The sequence below is a fragment of the Bos taurus genome, chromosome 11, assembly GCF_002263795.3.
Source record: "Bos taurus isolate L1 Dominette 01449 registration number 42190680 breed Hereford chromosome 11, ARS-UCD2.0, whole genome shotgun sequence".
Classification (NCBI taxonomy): domain Eukaryota; kingdom Metazoa; phylum Chordata; class Mammalia; order Artiodactyla; family Bovidae; genus Bos; species Bos taurus.
Genome location: NC_037338.1, coordinates 3,432,089 through 3,450,436, shown reverse-complemented (window position 1 = coordinate 3,450,436; position 18,348 = coordinate 3,432,089). Strand labels below are relative to the sequence as shown.

The following is an 18,348-nucleotide window of genomic DNA, read 5'->3' as shown; positions in this document are numbered from 1 at the left end:
TTTCAGTGCTAATTACACCACCAACACCTGAGCCTCATATCCCAGGGAAGGGAGAGGAGAGGGAGTCATCTGTTCATTAGAGTCACTTACTAAGAGGGCCTTCCGATTCCCCTGTGGTTATCTTAATTAAAAATGCTACATAAATTCTCACCTATGGAGCTGAGTATAATACCTTCATTTATGATGGAGATGTGACCTCACAGCACATCCTGATTACTCGGCTTTACCACTCCCCATGACCAATCTCTTAAAGATTCTCCCTCATCCATGGGCAGGAGAATCACATGCTAGATCACATATATGTCACAAGATTAACTTACCTGGCCTCCCTGTCCTACTTAGCCTGCCCACAGAGCCTGACTGAACCTTTCAGCTTTTCCTCGTCCTTTGACACTGAGTTTGGTATTTTGAACCAAGCATTCAGAGTCCAATCTTGGCATGACTACACAACATGATTAATCATCTCTAGTAAGTCTTAAAATGGCTGTGAAGGTTATTCCAAATAAGGACTTCCTGAAATTTTTTGAGCTGAAGTCTTGAACGTTTTGTGAGAAAAGTCATAATCTTGTTCGATTGCCGTAACTGGCATACACACACATAGAATGCTCAGATGTGCCAACAACAAGTCTTGAAACAGTTTAGCACCTCAGGAATGATGCATATTCTTAAAAAAAAATTTTTTTTTAATTTTTTGCCACACCACACAGCATGTGGGATTGAACCCATGCCCGAAGCTCTAAGTTTTAACCACTGGACCTCCAGGGAAGTCCTCCACATCTCCTCTTTTACTTTATTTATGAATAGCTGTGTTAAGGTATATTCATCATTGATAACAATAAACTATACACATTAAGTTCTGACATATGTATGCTTAGGTTTATGTCAATCACTTTGGTATTTGTTGTCTATTGGCACCATCTGTCCTTTGTTCTTTGTTTTTTCCAGATAGCACTTTAAAAAAAATTATTATCTATTTATTTATTTAGTTGCGTTGGGCCTTTGTTGCTGTGTGCAGGCTTTCTCGAGCTGTGGTGAGCAGGGGCTACTCTTCGTTACGGGGCACAGGCTTCTCGTAGTGCTGGCTTCCCTTGTTGCAGAGCACGGACTCTAGGACGTGTGGGCTTCAATACTTGTGTCACATGAGCTCAGCAGTTGTGGTGCAAGGAGACTTGGTTGCCCACAGAATGTGGAATCTTCCCAGACCGAGGATTGAACCCGTGTCCCCTGCATTGGCAGGCAGATTCTCATCCACACCAGGGAAATCCCAAGACAGCTTTTGGATTGAGTATTTTCAATTTCTAGTTATCTTGTTTGTTGGCTTGTTTTGTTATTCAGTGGGTAATTTATTTATAGTGAAAAGTGAAAGTGAAAGTCGCCTCCACCTCTTTGTGACCCTCCAGGCCAAAAGGCCTGTAATTCTCCAGGCCAGAATACTGGAGTGGGTAGCCTTTCCCTTCTCCAGGGGATCTTCCAAACCCAGGGATCAAACTGGGGTCTCCTGAATTGCAGGTGGATTATTTACCAATTGAGCTATCAGGGAAGCCCTTATTTAGAGTACACATCTTCAACATGTGTGTGTGTTAGTCGCTCAGTCATGTCCAACTCTTTGCAACCCTATGGACTGTAGCCAGCCAGGTTCCTCTGTCCTCTCCAGGCAAGAATACTGGAGTGGGTAGCCATTCCCTCCTCCAAGGGATCCTTCCAATCCAGGGATAGAACCCAGGTCTCCCGCATTTCAGCCAGAATTTTTACCGTCTGAGCCACCAGGGAAGCCCAGTGGATATCTGGATGGATAATTTCAATGGATATTATACTACCCCCCATATGCTATAAGAACTGTATAACAGAGACTTCCCTGGTGGTCCAGTGGTTAAGAATCCACCTTGCACTCCAGAGGACACAGATTCGATCCCTAAGATCGAAGATCTAAGATCCCATGTGCCTTGGGGCAAGTAGGCCCATGAGCCACAACTAGAGAGAAAAATCCCTCACATCACAAGTAGGACTTGACACAGTAAAATAAATTTAAAAAAAAAAAATTTTTTTTTTAAAGAACCTTACAATAGCATATTTCCTTTTCTCCCCTTCTGAATTTCTTTTTGGCAACGCAGTGGGATTTTTTTTTTAATAATTGTGGTAAAATATACATAATATGAAATTTATCATTTTAACCATTTTTAGATGAACAATTTAGTGGCATTAAGCACATTCACATTATTGGATCACTATCCAACTCCAAAACTTTTTCAGTATCCCAGAAAGGAACTCTGTACCTATTAAATGACTCTCTCCATTCCCTACTCCCCCAGCCCATGGTAATCTTGTTTTGTGTCTGCTTATTTCACTTAGCATAATGTTTTCAAGGTTTATCTATGCTGTCGCATGTGTCAGAGTTTCCTTCTTCAAGCTGAATAATATTCCATTGCACATACAGACCACATTTTTTTTGTCCCATCATCTGTTGGTGGACATTTGGGTTGTTCATCTTTGAAACTTATGAATAATGCTGTGATTCCCCTCCTGTCTTTTATGCTACTACTGTCAAACATTTAACTTTTATATATATCATATAGACCTCACAGGGACTTCCTAGCGGTACTAGTGGTAAAGAACCCACCTGCCAATGCAGGAGGCATAAGAGACACGGGTTTGATCCCTGGGTCGGGAAGATCCCCTGGAGAAGGGAATGGCAACCCACTCCAGTATTCCTGCCCAGAGAATCCCATGGACTGAGGAGCCTGGCGGGCTACTGTCCGTAGGGTAGTAGAGCTGGACATGACTGAAGTGACACAGCACGCACACACAGACCTCACAGCACACCATTATTACTTTTGCTTAAACAGAAATTGCTTTCTAAAGATATCTAAATAGCAAAACATCATCTATTTATCCACAGTTATTTCCAGCTTTTTATTCCTTTGTGTAGAACCATACTTCCATTCATTTCTTCCCACATAAAAGCATCATTCTCCTCCTGCCTGAAGGATTTCCTCACAATGCAGATGCGCTGATAATTAATTCTTTTCTGCTGTAGGTAAAGATAAAAAATATCTTTATTTTGCCTTTGTTTTTTTTTTTTTTTAGCCTTTGTTTTTGAAAAAGTATCTTCGCAAAACACAGAATTCTAGATTGACAGTTTAGGGTATTGAATGAAAAAAATAAGATGTTACTCCACTGTCTTGTCACTTGCAATGAGAAATCTACTATTGTGCTTATCTCTGTTCCTTTCTACAGAAAATGTCTTTTTTTCCTCTGTTTGCTTTAAAAACTCTCTCTTTTTTTTTTTTTTTTTTGTGGACCATTTTTAAAGTCTTTATTGAATTTTTTTGCAATACATGTTCTGATTTTTGGCCAAGAGGTTTGTAGGATCTTACCAAGGATGGAACCTGTGTTTCCTGCACTGGGAGATGAAATCTTAACCACTGGACCACCAGGGAAGTCCCAAGATTTTCTCCTTATCAGTGGTTTTAAGCAAATTGATTGTGATGTTCTTTGGTACAGTTTCCCTCATTTTCTTGTACTTGACATTCCCTGAATTCTTTGGATCTCTAAGTTATAACTTTCATCAAATTTGGAAATTTTTCAATCTTTATTTCTCCAAATACTTTTCTGTTCCGCCTCCTCCCCTCTCCTCAGGAATTCCATCTACATTCATTGATGCTCTTCTGTTTGTTCTTTGTTTTTGTTATTTTTCTCTGTGTGTCTCATTTTGAATAGTTTCTCTTGCTATGTCTTCAAGATCACCCATCTTCTTTCCTGCAGTGTCTAATCTGCCATTGATTTTGTTCCCCATGTTTTCAACCTAAGATATTTTCTTGCCTAAAAGTTTTCATCTGTAAAAGTTCAGCATGTATTTTTTAAAAAAATACTTCCCTGCCTCTATTTAACTTTTTTTTTTTTTTAAAAAAAGCTTGACCCAGCTGAGGACCCGGCCCAGGCTCCTTGAAGGCAGCTTTGACTGCATCTAGGCAGGGCAGGCTTTGATGTATATCACCCAGGGGGGCAGCACAGCCCAATGGAACAAGAGCCAGATTCTCATCCTGGGCTCTGGTGCCTGTTCTTCTCCTGGCTTCAGTTGTACATCACCAGGTTCATCCACTCCATTTCTGTCAGGTAGAGTCCTTTTCCATCCTTGGAGAGGTTCTGGAAAGCTTCAAGACACCATTTGTGAAATCCTTCAGCTCTATTTAACTTTTTGAATATAGGAATACAGTTATAATTACTGTCTTCTGTCAATTCTAACATCTGTGTCAATGTTGATTGATTAGCAAGGGACATAGCCTTCTTTTCATGCCTAGTAATCTTTGATCAGATGCCAGTCATTGTGAGTTTTACCTAGTTGGATACTGGATGCTTTTATATTCTTATAAATCTTCTTGAGCTTTGTTCTGAGACGCAGTTAAGTTATACATAAAGAATTCTCTCCTTTCATGTCTTGCTTTGATGCTTCCTCAGGAGGGCTCAGAGCTGTTTAAGGCCAGCCATTCCCCATGACTGAGGTAAGACCTCCCAAGCAGTCCACCCAGTGCTCTATGGCATAAATTTTTCCAAATGGGCTGGTGAAAATAGGCATTCTTCTTCACCCTGCATGAGCTCTAAACCTTTTCTTTCTAATTCTTTCCAGTGGATCTTTCCCAGCCTTGGGTAATTTCCTCACAGAATAATTAAGATAATCAGAAATCACTAGAGGGACTCTTGGCAGATTTCCAGAGTTCTCTCTCTATTTCTTTGTCTTATGAAAGCTAGATATCTTGATCTTCCTGGATCCTTAGCTCTACCTCCCAAACTTGGAAGTTTGCTGTGCTCCTTCTTCTTACACCATGGCAAAGCATTAAGCTGAGACAATCAGAGTTTACCTTGGATTTTCCTGTATCTCTCAGGGATGTCTGGCCTTTGATACTAGGTATCCAGTGTCTTTAAAAACCAATGCTTTGTGTGTTTTGGTCAGTTTTTTGTTTCCCTTAGGGAATTCTCATGTACTACTCTTGGTAATTAAAAAGAGGTCAAAATTACCAACAGCCAGAGTGTGTGTGGCCTCACTATCTTCTCACTCCAGGCATCAGGCTGATGAGTCATCTCTGCCAGAAACTGCCTTTCTGATCCTATGGTTATAGGTGCCAGCTGGTCCCTGAACCAGTGCACCTAGCCTGGGCGGCAGGTGAGGGGCTGCCATGTTCAGGAAGGGAGATTTGGTCTAATATACATGAAGGTTCCTCTTGTAATGACAGCCCACCGGATCTCCTCCATTCTGACCCTTCCCCTCTCCAGATGACTACCTGTCTCCTCAGGCCCACAGGCCCTGGCAACTAAACATGGGAAAGGCCACTACCTTCACATGAAGCAGACACAAGGTCTCGGCTGACACAGCATTTGCCTCAATAACACTGGGCTGTGGATGGCAACAGGAGCAAGTCAGTCTCTGCGGCCAAAGCAAGGTTACAAAAGCTTCTATGGGTATCCAACAGTGGAAATTTGGGTATCCAAATTTTCCTTTTTAAATAGAAATGGTACACTAAAAGCATCTTGAAAATTTATGCTTGAAGTCATTTTGGTTTTAATTCTGGGTATGTGTTCATGTGTATTAGATTGAAACAAAGGGATGACAACTTATCCCTCTAAAGATTACAGAGGCCAACAACCCTTCTGTTTCCTTTAGAAATAATATCTAAACACCTTGTTACCCTCGAGAGTACCCCAAGTTTAACTATTCCCTGTATTAGTTTGCTCAAGATGCCATAAAATGCTTCAGACTAGGTGACTTAAATAGAAATTTATTTTCTCACATTTCTGGAGGCTGGAAGTCCAAGATCAAGGTGCCTACAGGTTTGGTTTTTGGTGAAGCAGCTCTTCCTGGCTTGTGGATGGCAATCTTCCGGCTGTGTCTTCATGTAGCTTTTCCTTTATGTGATGTGTGAAGTGAGAGAGGTCTCTTGTGTCTCTTCCTCTTCTTATTTGGACACCAGTTCTCTTAGATTAGAGCCTCACCCTTACGATCTCATTTACCTTTCATTTCCTCCTTGAAGGCCCTATTTCCAAGTACAGACACATTGGGGTTACAGCTTCAACATCTGAATTTGAAGGAGACACAATTCAGTCCATCGTGCTCCCCAAAACAAACACCTTAGTAGCAGGATCACCACTCTCTTTGCCTGACATGGATGTTGGGGTATTCCAGGTCCCCTGCTTCATTTTCATTCTTCTCTCAGGATGACAGAGGACTCTCTGAGTATTTGACTCTAAGATCACCTTTGGGGGAGGGAGAGGTGTCCCTACAAGTGAGCAGTCCCTCTGGACTAGCCTGATTGGGTCCCTTCTTGGAAAGCTCAGAGAGCTGGTCCTTGCAAAGCAACTGCCGCTGCTGCCACCCCAGACCCAAGTCAGGACACCCACTCATGGGGAAAAGTCAGTGTTGCCAGGATTTTATCAAGTGATACTGGGCAAGCTCACTTCTGCCTTTCACCCCTTCCTCCCTCTTCTCATGTCCTCTTCCCCATTTCTCCCCTAGCCAGCCTGGCCTCCTTGCTGTCTGCCCTTACAGATGCCTCTGTAACACAGGCAGGGCACCAGGAGCAATACAGCATGGCTGAGGTTCCCAGTTTTTTTGCACATTAGCATTGCCTGGGGAGCTCTCAAAACTCCCAATGTCTAGACTGAGAGAGAAAAAAAAAAAACTCCCAGTGTCCAGACTTCATCCTTTATGGATTAAATCAGAATGTCTGTGTTTGGAGCCAGACATCAGTATTCTTTTTTTTTTTTAATTTTATTTTATTTTTAAACCTTACAATATTGTATTAGTTTTGCCAAATATTGAAATGAATCCGCCACAGGTATACCTGTGTTCCCCATCCTGAACCCTCCTCACTCCTCCCTCCCCATACCCTCCCTCTGGGTCGTCCCAGTGCACCAGCCCCAAGCATCCAATATCGTGCATCGAACCTGGACTGGCGATTCGTTTCATACATGATATTATACATGTTTCAATGCCATTCTCTCAAATCTCCCCACCCTCTCCCTCTCCCACAGAGTCCATAAGACTGATCTATACATCAGTGTCTCTTTTGCTGTCTCGTACACAGGGTTATTGTTACCATCTTTCTAAATTCCATATATATGCCTTAGTATACTGTATTGGTGTTTTTCTTTCTGGCTTACTTCACTCTATATAATAGGTTCCAGCTTCATCCATCTCATTAGAACTGATTCAAATGTATTCTTTTTAATGGCTGAGTAATACTCTATTGTGTATATGTACCACAGCTTTCTTATCCATTCATCTGCTGATGGGCATCTAGGTTGCTTCCATGTCCTGGCTATTATAAACAGTGCTGCGATGAACATTGGGGTACATGTGTCTCTTTCCCTTCTGGTTTCCTCAGTGTGTATGCCCAGCAGTGGGATTGCTGGATCATAAGGCAGTTCTATTTCCAGTTTTTTAAGGAATCTCCACACTGTTCTCCATAGTGGCTGTACTAGTTTGCATTCCCACCAACAGTGTAAGAGGGTTCCCTTTTCTCCACACCCTCTCCAGCATTTATTGCTTGTAGACTTTTGGATCGCAGCCATTCTGACTGGCGTGAAATGGTACCTCATAGTGGTTTTGATTTGCATCTCTCTGATAATGAGTGATGTTGAGCATCTTCTATGTATTTGTTAGCCATCTGTATGTCTTCTTTGCAGAAATGTCTATTTAGTTCTTTGGCCCATTTTTTGATTGGTTCATTTATTTTTCTGGAGTTGAGCTGTAGGAGTTACTTGTATATTTTTGAGATTAGTTGTTTGTCAGTTGCTTCATTTGCTATTATTTTCTCCCATTCTGAAGGCTGTCTTTTCACCTTGCTAATAGTTTCCTTTGTTGTGCAGAAGCTTTTAAGTTTAATTAGGTACCATTTGTTTATTTTTGCTTTTATTTCCAATATTCTGGGAGGTGGGTCATAGAGGATCCTGCTGTGATGTATGTCGGAGAGTGTTTTGCCTATGTTTTCCTCTCCTCCTAGAGGAGGACATCAGTATTCTTAATGAGGAACTCGGTTTTGAATCTCGGCTTCGTTAGTTCTAGCGTGGCCTTGGGCAAGTTATTTAGCCTTAAATGAAGATAATAGCAGCATCTATCTCATAAGATTGTAGCAACGATGAAATGAGCTAATACCTATGAAGAACTCAGAACAGTGCCTAACATTTAAGGTATGTACTAACTACTATCATTACTAGCTGTGCCCTAAATGAAACTAGTGACTACAGAGGAAAATCCTTTACTAACTCAAGAACTCAGGGATGAGAATCAGTATACTCATTGCCCTAATTGTGAAAGAGAAAAGATTGAGCTAACAGTTACCAAGAACCTCCTTGGTGCAAAGCATGCATTATTTATCTTAATTTTTACAAGAATCTCTCAAGACCAGTATTATAATTATTTAACAGACAAATAACCAAAGGCTCAAAGAGACAGTCAGGTTAATCTAATGATGGAACTGGTATTTACAACCATATTTTTCACTCCAAACTCAGGCTCCTCTGAATCCTCTCTCCAGCTGGCTCTTGGCCCATGGTCTTCTATGTTTGCCTTTGCATCGCCCAATTTTAGCAAAAATCCTGCTAAGATAGTTTATCCAGGATCCCTCACTCTCCACATCTGAGAAAAATTCCTCATACCCAACTGTCCCCAGGTGATGTCTGATCACCTCAACCTACTTTCAGCAAGAATTCTGTCATATAGGTTTAGCCAGAAACCCTCTTTGATCCCTGATGTTTCTTCTCAGTAATCTTCCATCCAGCAGCCCTCCACCCTGCTCCTTGGGTGCACCCACTTGTTCATGTTTATTAATAACTGATTCCACTTCCATACTGAGGTCTCTTTTCCCTTCTTGCAATAGTCCCTGAATAGAACCTTGTTTTTTTTAACCATTTGACTGTCCATCTCTGGTTTTGCTTTGACAACCAATAGACACATACACGGAGAAGGCAATGGCACCCCACTCCAGTGCTCTTGCCTGGAAAATCCCATGGATGGAGGAGCCAGGTAGGCTGCAGTCCATGGGGTCACCAAGAGTCGGGCACGACTGAGCGACTTCACTTTCACTTTTTCACTTTCATGCATTGGAGAAGGAAATGGCAACCCACTCCAGTGTTCTTGCCTGGAGAATCCCAGGGACAGGGGAGCCTGGTGGGCTGACGTCTATGGGGTCGCACAGAGTCGGACACGACTGAAGTGACTTAGCAGCAGCAGACACACACATGTGCATGCATACACAGACACACACATGTGCATGCATACACAGACACACACACAACAGAGCTCTGGAGAGTCCCCTCAGAAGCTCCTACCAGCCAGACTAAGGAGCTCTCCTTGGTAAGGAACATGGAAACAGTTCCAATCCCTGATCAGTGGCAGTACAACTCAGTATTGACTCGTTCACACTCATGCCTGTCAACAGCACCCACCATGGTCTGTTGTGGCCACGCTGGTCTTGGGAGTCTCGGCCACCAGCCTCTGGATCTGGGCCAATATGCTGCCAGCTTCCTCCATCTCCCTCCAGATGAGAAATACATCTTCTCTGACCCCAGCTCCTGAAAGGGAAACACCTGTGAGCAAGTGACTGCAGGAGGCTCCAGAACCGTCTGATGGTCTGAGCAGGCCCGGCACAGCCTGGCCAAGTTTCTAGAATATTTCTGAACATCAAATTCCATTTTTCCCACTAATTCTTTCCGAGATTCAGAAGTGAAATCCCTAAGAAAATGCTATCATCTCAAGAAATCATAAATGCAGACTTTAGGATGCAGTAAGTCCTCATAAAGGAAATATTTGTAGCAGCCAGTATATTTTAAGATGAGTTTATTGATAACACTCAAATAAAATAAAGAGTAAAAATATTCAAAAAGCATCCAATGAAAGCCAGAGTTATCACTGCGGGGCGGGGAAACTCAACGGTCTATGAAAGTAATACCCTCGCCTTTCTTGACCAAGCTGAAACTTTCTGCTCCTCTGAAACCACCTTCACAACTTGGTATTTTTCCCTCATGTGCTAACAATTCTTTGGCCTTATTTTCTGGAACTCTGCTGTCTCAGTTAAGGTTTTGGTCTGGCTGTGTGTCTTTTTTTTAATGATATGGCTAAATTAAATATAGGTATTTATATCGTTGTAGCAATCAATCATTGAGTCAACCAAAGTTCATCCCATGGGTAAGAGGTCCAAGGCTGGGACAGAAGGTCTGCCTCCACTAAGATCCTGGCTCTAACATGTGAGTAGTTTGAGAGGTTAAGGATGGTGTAGGAGGAAGAGGGAGAGGGGTATGACTATAAAAGTGCAACACGAGGGAACCTGGGGTGGCATATTGACAGCATCAATATCAATATGCTGGTGGTAATATCATCCTGTAGTTTTGCAAGATGCCACAAAGAGCAGGTGGGTGGGACTTGCCCGGTGGTCCAGTGGTTTAGACCTCACCTTCCAATACAGTGGGTGTGGGTTCGATTTTGGGGAGTTAAGATCCCACATGCCTTGGCATCAAAACAGCAAAATGTAAAACAGAGGCAATACTATAACAAATTCAATAAAAACTTTAAAAATGGTCCACATTTAAAAAAATATATTTAAAAATAAAGAGCATGTGGGCATTTCTTACAGTTATAGTTCTCTCTACCTACAGTTCTCTCCACCTTGTCTGCTGTGGATACGAGGTCAGTGGCAACTCCAACAGGCAACCACACTTAGCAGATGCCACTCACCCATTTTCAGTGGCATCTGTGGGCCCAGCCACCACCTGGCACCACTTAAGGCATCGTGGGGGCTACGGGGGAGTCTCTGCTTTGGGATGCTTCTAAAAGGTTGTGTAGATAAGAATTTAGCAGATGTATTCTCTAGTTTTAAAGATTCCATTTCAAAACAGTCTACCCTCCCCCCCAAAAAAAACGTACACAACAAATCTATTTCACAGACTGTATGCAGTTGGCTCAGAGAACATTGATGCTTTTACTTAAGTAAGCTGAGTCCCTATTCTCTAATGATAAATACCTTTTCAGAGTATCTGCTATGTGCCTGGCATTGTGCTTAGGGCTTTCTAAACATTTTCTCATCTCTCTTCACCACAACTCTGCAGGCAAATTCTACTCCTGTTTCTGTTTCTCGGCTGTGTAAATGGAGGCAGAGCTAGTTGTCCCAGCTCATACCAAGGTCAAAAGTGGTAGAGCAGAGTATCAAATCCAAGTTGGTGTGACTGTACCAACTCAGCACCCTGACTAGTTGTCCTGGAAAAGGGATGACTGGTTTATAGAGGCCCCTGCAGCCCCTCCCCCAGCAGATTCTGATGGCATCCCATTTAACAGTCCACAGATGCCCGAGATCCACAATCACAGAGAATGAGGGACCACCATTAGGTCTAGGAGATGACATAGGAGATTTATCCACCCCCAAAGGACTGACCCTAAACCACCAGGACAGACCGGGGCAGACCAGAGTCAACGTTCCTGAGTCTTAAAATGTAGTCCAGAAGGGCATGGTGAAGTTGAGGAACACCAGAGCTTTGCCCTCCTGAAAGATTGAGCGAGTGAGACAGTATTAATAGCCATATTCATTAAGAAGCAAGTGACAATCCCTGACAGAGATGGATAGCCACCAGTGCTCTGCAGCCATCAACAGCCCCAGGAGTGAAATGTGATGAGTGCCCAGCTCCACGCTGGGAACTCCAAAAATATCACAGGCTGCTGCCAATTGCAAACCTGGAGCCCACAGGACTTTCTGACCCTGTGACAGCAAAACTGACTTCCAGCTGCTTGCTTCAGCCTAGACGTGTTAAGTAGCAGACTTCTCTCATTAAAAGTCTCAAATGAGTCAAGGCTTTCCATTTTCCCCAGGCTTGTCAATGATATGTCAAGAAGTGGACCACTCCTTCAGCATCAAAGGAAAAGCTTCCAAGGAAATACAGTGGCCACTCACTGATCCAAGGACAGGAAAGTGTGTTTAAGGGGCAGCAGTGAGCTGGGATGTGCTCCCCTGACCAAGGAGCCACTAAACTATCACTCCACTGGTTTAGTCGTTAAAATTAGGCAGCTACACATTCCAACACTGGGGATCGGGAAACAAAACAACTCAAAACGGCCCACCTAGGGCCTCCCTGGTGGTTCAGAGATAAAGAATCCGCCCACCAATGAGGAAGACACGGTTCAATCCCTGATCCAGGAAGATTTCACGTGCTGGGGAGAAACTAAGCCTGTGCACCTTAACTACTCTGTGCTCCAGAGCCTGGGAGCACCAACCACTGAGCCCACGTGCCACAACTACTGAAGCCCATGAGCCCTAGAGCCCTGTGCTCTGCAACAAAGACAAGCCACTGAAATGAGAAGCCTGAGCACGGCAACTAAAGAGTAGTCCCTGCTCACCACAACTAGAAAAAAGCCAGTGCAATAACATAAAATAAACAAATAGAATTATATGGCACCCCACTCCAGTACTCTTGTTTGGAAAATCCCATGGACAGAGGAGACTGGTAGGCTGCAGTCCATGGGGTCGCTAAGAGTCGGACACGACTGAGCGACTTCACTTTCACTTTTCACTTCCATGCATTGGAGAAGGAAATGGCAGCCCACTCCAGTGTTCTTGCCTGGAGAATCCCAGGGACGGGGGAGCCTGGTGGGCTGCCGTCTATGGGGTCACACAGAGTCGGACACGACTGAAGCGACTTAGCAGCAGCAGCACCCTTTTAACTTGGTTTGCTTTAAAAACAAACAGAATGAAACAAAACCACCTAGTAGACAAGAAAAAAACACAGGCAATAAAAAGCTTAACTTAGAAGGTAGAGGGGTTTTTTTATGACTTTTAAAAAATATTTATTTATTTGGCTGTGCTGGGTCTTAGTTGCAGCATGTGGGATCTAGTTCCCTGACGAGGGGTCAATGAACCCAGGACCCCTGCACTGGGACGTCAGAGTCTTAGCCCACTAAGTTCCCAGAAGGTAGAGGTTTTATTTCAAGTTATCCTACAGGCAGTCAGAAAGGGCTATCATTTTTATCTGGGTCACTTCTAAGGAACTTAGCTGGAAAATCAAAACAGCTGCAGCCAAAGAGACAGCCCCGCTGAAAATAGAAGAGTGTGGGGGATGAGACACAAGAAATTTCAGTATTCAGAAAGCTCTGTGAGTTTGAAATTCTCCAGGTCAAACCAGAGAGGAGATGAAACCACAGTGGATTCTGACCATCAAGGTATAAGCCATCCTGAGACCTGCCATGCACAGCAACAGGGTCTGTGTCTTAGAGACACCAAGGTGACCTAAAAGATCCTCCAACCCAAAGGACTCTCTCCCCTCACCAACCCCTGACATCCCCCTAGGCCTTGTGGCAACAACTTGAAGGCTCCCAGAATGTTGACACCAGTTGGAGCTGGGGTCACATCAAGCTGCTGTTTGTCATTTGTAGCCGGTACAGACTTTTCAGACTGGCTAGTTCAACATATGAGTGAGACTCGGGTCAGGTATGTTTTGATGTTATCAGGGGAAGAGCCCACAGAGTACCTGCCACCAAACACCATCTCCCTGTTAAACTTCCTTGTCTCACCTGCAGCATAAAGTCCAGTTGTCAGAGTCCAATTCATTAATCTTTTAAGATTTAATTAGGGGGGAGGGGAGGGTAAAAAATGAAATAAAATAAAATTTAATTAATTAAATAAATTATTTTTGACTGTGCTAGGTCCTCGTTGCTGCATGCAGGCTTTCTCTAGTTGCAGTGTGCGGGCTTCTCATTGCAGTAGCTTCTCCAGTGCAGAGCACAGGCTCAGTAATTGTGGCACATGGGCTTAGTTGTTCCATGGCATATGGAATCTTCCTGGACCAGGGATTGAACCCGTGTCCCCTGCATTGGCAGGTGGACTCTTAACTACTGGACACCAGGGAAGTCCCCGTTATTCTATTCAGTTGGCAAATATTCATTGAGCACTTAGTATACATGGTGAGTGGACACTGTCAAGTGAACAGGGCCCTGCTCCCTGAGCTGGCATTTAAATCCAGGGGTCAAGGCCCCCCAGGACAGATGTCCCTTTTATTGGTTTGCCACCATGAACCTGGCCAGAGCACTGTCCTCCCAGCCCTCCAGGGCCCCTGCATCTGCCTGTGCTCCCAATCGGGGGCTCATAGCCCACCACCACACTTACCCAACCCCACCCTTCAGTCAAGGCACCGGCCTGATTCCATCATCAAACTTCGCCCAGCCTCTCCACGAAACAGCCATCTGCCTTCTGCCCCTTCTTAATTCCCATGAAATGAACCAGCCACAACCACAGCTCTCAGTGCTTTTGCTGCCAGGACACACTCTCAGGCTGCACACCATTAGACAGGCTGGCACCATATGCAATTCCTGGCTGCCTGGCATGTCAACCTTCAATTCCAAAGAACACAGAGAAGCATCGGGCAGAGATGGTGAATTAGTGTATCCAGACCTTGAATCCAGGAGACCTAAAATTCCAAAAGACCTAAAATTATAATATGGATCTGATAAAAGGGGACATATTACATCCATAAAGGGATTGAAAGAGGTGAAATTGGTAGTTTTTGTTATAATGGAAAAATTCGCAGTTCTTTGTGTTAAATTACATATTAAGATATTTTGCTCAGTCTCGCCCTGTGGAAATTAACCACTAATTCAGTTCAGTTCAGTTGCTCAGTCATGTCCGACTCTTTGTGACCCCATGAACCACAGCACACCAGGCCTCCCTGTCCATCACCACCTCCCCGAGTCCATCCAAACTCGTCAATTTAAGTCAATCCTTCACAAACACAAGACTTTATTTTTAGTAAGCAGCTGCTAACAACACAACTCACCACACAGCACTGTGTCCAGGGCCATCCTGGGGCTGAGAGCTGTGACCTACAGCTTTTCTATGGTATCAGCCTGCAGAGTTGGATTACTGGTTCTGTTTGCAAGTGCACAATGTCTCTTCTGTCTTTATATCCTCCAAGGCACTCAGCACAGGATCCAGAGTTTCCAGTAAGAATTCCTATCCTTCCTCCTTTTATTTTTTTATGAAGAAACAATGATCAAGTACCTAACATGTTCTTTCCTCAAGGAATTGCACTGTCTCATAACTGACAGCCCCTAATCATGCAAGAAACTCTTCTGAATGGTATATAACAGACTGATATCATTTGAGCATATGGCTGTGCCCTAGGTGTGGTGGATATTGACATGACATGCCCTAAAGCAGTAAGTTGTTTACTTTTAGATCTTCATGCCACAGTGAGGAAAGGCTCACCTCTCCCTCCAATATCTGAAATATTAGCAATACCAGGGGCAGGAGAAGAAAGGTGATTAATGGACTGTGAACTCATTAGTTTGTGGCCCTTTCCCCATGGCCAGGACTCTTGGGGAAGGAACTGGCCCCCCCTGGGTGGAAATTCGGCTGACTGCCTGAGCCCTAAATCCCTACTCAGTTTTAAGGATATAAAAAAGCTGAAGATGACTCTCAAAGGCTGAACTTTCAGGAAAACACGGCACATCTCTTTTCAGAAAGTAATGAATCATTTAAAAATAATAATAAACAATGAGGTGATTAAAATTCCAAGAGACCTAAAATTATAATATGGGTCTGATAAAAGGGGACATATTACATCCATAAAGGGATTGAAAGTGGTGAAATTGGTAGTTTTTGTTATAATGGAAAAATTCGCAGTTCCTTGTGTTAAATTACATATTAAGATATTTTCCTCAGTCTTGCCCTATGGAAATTAACCACTAACTCAGTTCAGTTCAGTTGCTCAGTCGTGTCCGATTTTTTGTGACCCCATGAACTGCAGCACGCCAGGCCTCCCTGTCCATCACCAACTCCCAGAGTTCACCCTAACTCATGTCCATTGAGTCGGTGATACCATCCAACCATCTCATCCTCTGTCGTCCCCTTCTCTTCCCGCCCTCAATCTTTCCCAGCATCAGGGTCTTTTCCAATGAGTCAGCTCTTCGCATCAGGTGGCCAAAGTACTGGAGTTTCAGCTTCAACATCAGTCCTTCCAATGAACACCCAGGACTGATCTCCTTTATTTTAATTTAAAGCAAATAGACTTATTTCACCATGTTGATAAACATCTAACATTTTTATGGAACAATGAATATATGTGTTTCACAATCAACACAATGTCTTAAAAGCAATTTCAAATCTCAAGTGTGGGTAAATCTTAACAGTTGGCTATGGTTTCATCTCCTGGGGTCTCTTTCTTCTAAGCGGAACACTATAAAATGCAAATGGAATGCAGTCTAATTGTCCAATATTCACATAGAAAATATGAATATAAATCATCATTCTTCTTCCCATGGTAGAAAGCAAGCAATAAAGGGGTTCCCTGTGGACAATTCTTGAAGAGATGGGAATAACAGACCACCTGACCTGCCTCTTGAGAAATCTGTATGCAGGTCAGGAAGCAACAGTTAGAACTGGACATGGAACAACAGACTGGTTCCAAATAGGAAAAGGAGTATGTCAAGGCTGTATATTGTTACCCTACTTATTTAACTTATATGCAGAGTACATCATGAGAAACGCTGAGCTGGAGGAAGCACAAGCTGGAATCAAGATTGCCGGGAGAAATATCAATAACCTCAGGTATGCAGATGACACCACCCTTATGGCAGAAAGTGAAGAAGAACTAAAGAGCCTCTTGATGAAAGTGAAAGAGGAGAGTGAAAAAGTTGGCTTAAAGCTCAACATTCAGAAAATGAAGATCATGGCCTCCGGTCCCATCACTTCATGGCAAATAGATGGGGAAACAATGGAAACAATGACAGACTTTATTTTCTTGGGCTCCAAAATCACAGCAGATGGTGACTGCAGCCATGAAATTAAAAGACGCTTGCTCCTTAGAAGAAAAGCTATAACAAATCTAGACAGTATATTAAAAAATAGAGACATTACTTTACCAACAAAGGTCCATCTAGTCAAAGCTATGGTTTTTCCAGTAGTCATATATGGATGTGAGTTGAACCATAAAGAAAGCTGAGCACTGAAGAATTGATGCTTTTGAACTATGGTGCTGGAGAAGACTCTTGAGAGTCCCTTGGACTGTAAGGAGACCAAATCAGTCAATCCTAAAGGAGATCAGTCCTGAATATTCATTGGAAGGACTGATGTTGAAGCTGAAACGCCAATACTTTGGCCACCTGATGTGAACTGACTCATTGGAAAAGACCCTGATGCTGGGAGAGATTGAAGGCAGGAAGAGGAGGGGATGACAGAGGATGAGATGGTTGGATGGCATCACCAACTCGATGGACATGAATTTGAACAAACTCTGGGAGTTGCTGATGGACAGGGAAGCCTGGCATGCTGTAGTCCATGGGGTGGTAAAGAGCTGGACACGACTGAGTGAACTGAACTGAACTGAGATCTTCCCATATATCAGGTGAAGGTGTGACTTAGGGGAAGAAGAAGATTGAGTGTAGGTGGGCAATTCTTAAACCTTAAACTGAGATCCTATTGGGGTTCCCTGAATAGGAACTTTGTCTTCTATTCCTTTTGAATTTCCTCCTCACCCCTATTGAGACTCCAAAGCACACACAAGGCATTTAATAAGTGCTTAATTAACCAGAGGACTGTCTCAGAGTAGTATTAATAAGAAATCCAAGGCAAGCCATTATTAGGAGGAGCAGGACTTTGGAGATAATTAAAGTCTCAGCCTCGTAATCTGTAATGTGGCAATACTTTTGGAAGTGCAGCTGCTCCGGCTCCATCTATTGAATTAAACTGAGTTCTCGGGAGCAGGAAGGAGACCTCTGAGAGAACCGCTCTCAGTAAACCATAAACAGGCACCAGTCGGTGCTTCCAAATTAAATTACCGCTTAGAAACAAAGAAGTGATGCCAAGTCTGAGTGATGGGCCTGCAAACTTTAAATACCTAATTCAAGATCACAATGTCTTCCAAGGATAAGGACTTGGTTGCTTTTTCTCCTTAAGCCAGACAGGCAGAACATACCTTAAAATAAGTAAATTTTGGTTTTGTAATACCTAGTTTCTTTCATGCATTTTTCCTTCACCAACACACAAAAAAGTTTAGTTTCTGAAGGTAGAATCAGCCAAATTTTTACAGCCACACCATTTCTGGACTTCAGAACAATACTGTGGAGCAGAACAGATTTCCTAACACCATTTTGCCAGGCGTATTGGACACAAAAACTCGCTCAGAAAATCATCATCTTTTCCTATTACCCGAAATTCACTCCTTTTCTACTTTTTTTTTTAACCCCCCACCTTTTTTCCCCCCCACACTATACAGCATCTTAGTTCCACAACCAGGGATTGAACCCACACCCCCTGCAGTGGCAGCTCAGCATCTTAACCACCGGACTGCAATGGAATTTCCTTTTTTCTCATATTTTTAAAA

At 43.2% G+C, this 18,348-nt stretch overlaps 1 protein-coding gene across 12 annotated transcripts in view; it reads right to left on the bottom strand.

The window, feature by feature from the left end:
* The window catches only part of VWA3B (von Willebrand factor A domain containing 3B), a 166,395-nt gene that overhangs the window by 109,878 nt on the left and 38,169 nt on the right, over positions 1-18,348 (bottom strand). For all 12 annotated transcript variants that reach the window (XM_059891646.1, XM_059891645.1, XM_059891640.1 and 9 more), the window contains one exon: positions 9,439-9,564. In XM_059891646.1, coding sequence (XP_059747629.1) covers positions 9,439-9,564 — 126 coding nt within the window. The remainder of the gene's footprint in view (positions 1-9,438; positions 9,565-18,348) is intronic.